At 63.7% G+C, this 6,297-nt stretch overlaps 1 protein-coding gene across 1 annotated transcript in view; it reads left to right on the top strand.

The window, feature by feature from the left end:
* NLRP1 (NLR family pyrin domain containing 1) overlaps window positions 1-3,765 on the top strand; it is a 26,403-nt gene extending 22,638 nt beyond the window's left edge. The window contains exons 14-16 of the mRNA XM_039254525.1: window positions 456-597; window positions 2,556-2,600; window positions 2,961-3,765. Of these exons, the coding sequence (XP_039110456.1) occupies window positions 456-597; window positions 2,556-2,600; window positions 2,961-3,262 (489 nt within the window). The 3' untranslated portion in view covers window positions 3,263-3,765. The remainder of the gene's footprint in view (window positions 1-455; window positions 598-2,555; window positions 2,601-2,960) is intronic.
* The last annotated feature ends 2,532 nt before the right edge of the window (window positions 3,766-6,297 follow it).

Genomic DNA, 6,297 nt, shown 5'->3' with positions numbered 1-6,297 from the left:
GTGGCCTACGGGCTTTCGGTGCGCGGGGGTCTTCCGATCTGTGAGGGGCTGGGGGGGATGGAGAGGTGGGGGGCTGGGGAGGGATGGAGGGTGAGGGGCTGGGGAGGGATGGAGAGGTGAGGGGCTAGGGGGATGCAGAGGTGAGGGGCTGGGGGGGATGGAGAGGTGGGGGGCTGGGGAGGGATGGAGAGGTGCGGGGCTGGGGGGGATGGAGGTGAGGGGCCGGGGTCAGGGTGGGGGCGATGGAGGGAAGTGTGAGCGCCACCTGTGAGGGTGTCTGTGACGCAGGCAGGGGATGCCCGGCGGCGCTCACGCCCCTGAGCGGGGTTTGGGGGAACTGTGTGAGGGCGGCAGTGTGTCGGGGCGTCCTGCGGGCCGGGCAGGGCCGGGGAGGTGCGGGCGCAGGGAGAGACCTGGCCTGCAGGAAGAGCTCACCGGAAGACCCCTGCGTTCAGGAGCTGGAGCTCTGCTACCGAAGCCCCGGGGAAGCCCAGCTCTTCTCCGAGTTCTACGTCCACCACCTGGGCTCAGGGATCCGGCTGCAAATGAGCGACAAGAAGGAGGGGACTGTGGTGTGGGAAGCCTTGGTAAAGCCAGGTACGGTCGGGCCCAGCGGCTCGGGGGCAGGAGGGGGGAGGTCAGCTAGGCGTGCGCGTGTGTGCGCGTGAGCGTGCGTGTGGGTGTGCATGTATGCGGGCACGGGTGTGTTTGTGTGTGCATGTGTGGGGGTGAGTATGCGTGTGTGCGTGTGTGGGTACGGGTGTGTCTGTGGGTGTGTGTGCACGTGTGGATGCATGTGCGTTTGTGTGGGGGTGTGTGAGCATGTGCACGTGTGTGTGAGAGCGTGCGTGTGCACGGGTGTGCGAGTGCGTGCCAGTTTGTATCACCACTACCTGCCGTGAAGACCCGGGCCCGAGAAGTCAGGTGGCTTTTCCTAGCTGTGCAGGGGCTGGCGTGCGACCAGCAATCGGAGTCGGGTCAGCCCGCCCGCCAGCGCCGTGCTCGCTCCCGCACACGGGGCCCAGGCCGCCGGTGACGAGCGGACCCGCCGTCCCGGGCGTCTGTGGGGCGAGGGCTGTCGTGGCCGCCTGGATGCGGACGACCGAGTAAGAAGGAAACGGGTCACAGTTGTGTGCATCCGGCCGCTGTAGGTATCGGACCCGCAAGCTGGGTCATCCTGCTGTTTTCAAGGCAGACGAGCCAGGATCGAAGAGTAAACTTGCGGGGACGGGTGGGACCTCACAGGCGCCCGCACTGACGCCCCCGGAGTGTCCCTTGGACGCGCCCCCGTCAGCCCCCGGAGCACAGCCTCCCGGGCTGCCCCAAACTGCGACGCCGGGTTTCGCTGGGTCTCGGCGCAGGTGCGGACGCAGGTGGGGGACTCAGCAGCCCTGGCGCCCGCCCGCCGCGCCCGGAGCCTGGGGAGTCCCCGCCTTGCCGGGTCCTGGCTCCTCCGGGAGGCGAGCGTCATGGCGCCAGCCGGTGGCTGATCTCTTCCTCCTCTTGGTCTTGATTCCGGCCCTGGGAGCGGACAGAAGCCTGTCTCCTTCCCCCGGGAAAGCCGGTCAGATGCCTGCGGACTGTGCTTCCTGAAAGTCCCCGCTGCAAGTTGAAAACCTACAACTTCTCCCAGATTCCTCTTATGTTTTGTTTTTTAAAAATTTTTTAATGTTTATTCATTTTTGAGAGAGAGACAGAGAGCAAGCAAGGGAGGGGCAGAGAGAGGGAGACACAAGAATCCGAAGCAGCTCCAGGCGCCGCCGAGCTGTCAGCACAGAGCCCGACGCGGGGCTCGAACCCACGAACCGTGAGATCGTGACCTGAGCGGAAGTCGGTCGGCCACCCAGGTGCCCCTTACATTTTGGTTTTTAAATTCTCTGCCATCCCGGTGGCTGTCCTCGCTGGGGCTCCTGTCTGCGGGTGAGTGGGGAGGGGGCCCCCGGCACGGAGGATGCAGAGATCCTTCCTGGCTCCCACAGACGAACCCCGCCGGCCTCCCCCTCCCTGCCCGTGCCCGCCCCCCAGAGGTGGGGCCACACGGCCTGGGGGTGTGCCCCAGCCCTCAGCTTTTTCCGGAGGAGCCCTGTGCGCAGACGCCCCTTCCTCTCCGTGTGCAAGTTGGCGCTGCTCTGCTGAAATCCAGCCCTTGCTCTGCTCAGAGTGTCTGGTTCTCGAGTCTCGAGTCTTGATTCTCGATGCTGACTTCCAAGTCCAGGCCAAACAGCTTCGGTCTGTGTGCTGTGTGCACGGGGGCCACACCCAAGGACACGGAGGGGGCTCCTGCTCAGGGCAAGGACGCCGCAAATACTTCAAGCTCGTGAGGAAGGGACTGGATCAGACCATGCTTCTGTCTCTCTCTCTGACCACAGTCCTGGCCTCAGTTTCCCCATGTGCACGGGGATAGGACGCGCCCATCTCTCAGGTCTCCTGCAGCCTCGCTTCTGAGTCTGACCAGACTTGACAAGAGCCTGTGGCCAGAATTAAAGGATGTCAGAAGGGGTGGCGGTTTCGAGGCCCCTTGTGACTGTGACTGTTCCTCACTTGTTTCCCTCCAGGGGACCTCCGGCCTGCGGCCCCCCTGCTGACTCCCGGCCTTGCAGGTCAGTAGCAGCTGTCCGAGGTCCGAGACCGCCCTGGCCGCACTGTGCATCCTGGAGGGGAGGGGAGAGAGAGGAAGGGGCTCCATCGCTGTGTCCCCCGTAGGGATCAGGCCCTGGAGGGGGGAGGGTGCCCTGGAGCCTCCCTGTGGAGGGGGCGGGGGTCTCTCCCCACTGCACCCCCTCAGATGTGCCCCCATGATGAGCCCCTCCCCCACCCCAGCCGGACGCTGGATAGATGCTGACAGAGGGGAGGGGGGAGGCCGAGGGGCCCCTGTGGTGGTCAAAGGCCCTTGCAGGGGGGAGAAGGGGCACGGGATGCCGAGCGAGGGAGTGAAGGGAGCCGGGCGCCTTCACCTGCAGGGGCCCCGGCCTTGCTGCACTTCGTGGACCGGCACCGGGAGCAGCTGGTGTCCCGGGTGACGTCGGTGGACCCGGTGCTGGACAGGCTGCACGGGCGGCTGCTGAGCGACGAGCAGTATGAGAGGGTGCGCGCCGAGGCCACCAAGCCCGACCAGATGCGGGTGCTCTTCAGCTTCAGCAGGTCCTGGGGCTGGGCCGGCAAAGATCAGGTGTACGGGGCCCTGAAGGAGGCCCACCCTCACCTCATCGCGGACCTCTGGGAGGGGGGCGCCGGGGGCGGGGCCCAGCCGCTGCCGCCGTGAGCCCGGCTGTCCCGCTGTCCCGCCGTCCGGCCGCCTCCTCGCTCCGAGGCCGTGGCGCTGCGCCCGCCGACGCTGGGCATTACGCGCCCAGGCCGCCACCGGGCGCCCAGACGGCCTCGCTCAGCCCCCCAGGCCAGCTGTCCAGCGGGGACAGAAGCATCCCAGGGAACGTCCACGTGGACTCTTCTGCGGACCTTGTCGACGCCTAACCCAAAAGCCCGGCGTGGCGGCCACGGCAGCCCCCCCGGAGCCCTCCCTGGGCCACCCGGGCGCCCCAGGACGTCGGGGGGGGCGGACCTGGGACTGGCCACCTCTGGCTGAAGACGGACAGCGGGAGTGGACACCTCGGCCTTCTGAACGGCGTGCTGAGCCTGGGTTTGCTATCAGCCCGAGTTGTGCTTTGCTGTTTCTGAAACCCACGTGAGCCGCTGGAGGCGCGTGGGGTGAGGCAGGGCACCGCAGGGGAAACAGAGTCTGGAGCCCAGTGAAGCCGCCGCCTCCTGGCACGCGGGCCCCCTGCCCTCTCTCGCGCCTGACCGGGTGCCGCTGCCCCGCGCTCCCTCGGAGCACTCAGCGCACGGCCTCGCCCCTCCCGCCTCATTGCTAACGTGGGGCGCTGAGTGGGGGCCCCAAGGCCAGGAGCCGAGTCTGATCCGCTGGTCCTTGGATTCCCTGCCCTCGTACACGGTGGGTGAGAAGTGGGGCTTCGTTCATAGGCAGACGGTAAAGGAGCCCTCCCGGACGCATCCGTTGGGTCCTCCCGGCCGCCACACCCCCGCGTGAAACCGCGGCCACCGTGTTAACAAGCCCCTGTGAACAGGCCACCCCGCGGCCCCCGGGAGTCGACAATCTGAGGAGTGGACGCATTGGCGGGGCGCCGGGGGGCTCAGTCGGTTGAGCATCCGACTCCCGATTTCTGCTCAGGTCATGATCTTGCGGCTCGTGGTTTCGAGCCCCCTGTCGGGCTGTGCGCTGACGGCACACAACCTGCTTGGGATTCTCTCTCTCCCCTTCCCCGTCCCTCCCCCACCCGCACTGCGTCTCTCAAGATACATCTAAAGAAACGGACACCAGTGTTGCTCTCGACTCGGAACTGTCTCCGCCCAAGACACAGAAGCACCGCTGCTTGTGCCCCCAACGCTGGTCACCCCTCAAGTGCGGTGCCCTCCAGCGCCCGGCCCTGGGGAGACGTCGTGGTTACTCAGCTGGGAATTTCAGCTGCCCCAGACCAGCCTCCATCCCTCTTCGTGGGCCTGAAATCTCTTTCTGTTTGTTTTAAATGCCTGTGGTATCTACTAAATTCAAAAAAAAATAAAAATTCTAATTTCTTTTCCTGGTGGGATGCAGCCATTTGGTAAAAACAGAGCCGTTTTCAGGGTCCATATTCCACCCCGCTTATGACCGTCTGTGCCGACGTATTTTACAGGAATGACTTTGCTGTGGGGTCCGGACCCAAGCGCCCCCACGGGGCTGGGATCCTGGGGCTCCTGCTTTTCGGAGGACCCCTTCGCTTGGGCCCAGAGGAGCAGGCCTGTGTGGGGCCGGGGTCCTTCCGGGCAGCCTGACCAAGGCTCCCCAGCCCTCCCCCCTCTTTCAGAACTGTCCCCTCTGCCTGCGGCCCCCCCGCCCCGGTCACGTTCTAGCTGGAACAGCCACGGTGCCCCTGACCGCAGCAGGCTGCACAGAGGGTACGTGGGCAGGCGCCGTCAGTGGGGTAAGAGAGAAAGACAGGCTGCTGTAGGAGAGAAGAGGGAGCAGAGGGGAGAGAGGAGCAGGAATGAGCCGGAGGGGCGCTCAGTCAGTTGAGCGTCGGACTTTCGCTCAGGTCATGATCTCGCGGTTCGTGGGTTCGAGCCCCACGTCGGGCTCTGTGCTGACTGCCAGCTCAGAGTCTGGAGCCTGTTTCAGTCTGTGACTCCCTCTCTCTCTGACCCTCCCCTGCTCATGCTGTCTCTCTCTCTCTCTCTCAGAAATAACTAAAAACATTTAAAAATTTTAAAAAAAGAAGATAAAAACTGAAAAAAGTGATAGCTGAGAGGGAGAGCGGGGCACATCTTTACTTCGGCTGCTCAGGGAGGGCTTCCCTGAGGAGGTGACATTTGAGTCAGATCCTGGCCCAAGGAACGGCTTCAGGTTTGCGCCCTGCAAACACAGGACTTCCGATAACCAGTGTGGTTTCCTCCACACCCGTTTCCAAGCTCCGTAGCCACAGACACTTAGAAAAGTGTCCACGCTGTGTCTCCGTCACCGAGCACCGCCTCGGGCTCCACCGAATCCTGCTCCCAGCTCGCCCTTGACTTCCCATGTCTTTCTTTGCATTGTCCGATTTCAGCAGGAATCCTGCTAAATCAGATTAGCCAGGACCCCCCCACACCCTTGATAGCTAATAACGTGATATCAGATAACCCCGTGGTATAAGATCGCGTTCCTCCCTTCCCCTCCTCCACCATCCAGGTAACGTCTGATCAGTCTGGCCAGGCTTCAGCAAGAACCCTGTGAAGTCAGCTTAGCAAAGGGTATTTCCTGCCCTTTCAGGAGTTTTCCATCCGCTCCCCACCCCCAACCTGCCCTGCTCTGCTCCCCAACCCTGACTTATATTTGGGGTCGAGCCCCGTCTCCGTCCGGTAGCAGTGACTGCCCGTGAACAAGTTTTTCTTTAACGTCACACATATGCACACAAACGGGGTTTTTGTCTTAAAACCACAGTAGGATAGAGCACATAGGATGTACCCACCTTCTCGTCACCTCACCAACCCCTCCCAACCCGTTCCTGACAGATGTTTCCTGTTTGGGCTTTTTTATCGCCCTGGACCGATCTCCCCGCTCCCCCCAGAGCTACACGGCGAACGCCCTCACCTCCGCCAAGCCTTGGCTCAGATGTCACCTGCTCCATCCAGCGGGAGTACAGAGCCCCTCTCCTGTGCCCTGACTGCTTTTCAGTTCTTAAAGCATAATTGATGAGGGAGTGCGGGGCGGGCTTAGGGCAAGATACAGGCTGGCACGCCCCCCCCCCCCCCCCCCCCCCCCCCCCCCCC

This window comes from Hyaena hyaena, unplaced genomic scaffold (genome assembly GCF_003009895.1).
Source record: "Hyaena hyaena isolate Hyena2069 unplaced genomic scaffold, ASM300989v1 scaffold_492, whole genome shotgun sequence".
NCBI lineage: Eukaryota > Metazoa > Chordata > Mammalia > Carnivora > Hyaenidae > Hyaena > Hyaena hyaena.
Note: the sequence above shows the minus strand (reverse complement) of the source record. Positions and strands in the feature narration are given on the sequence as shown.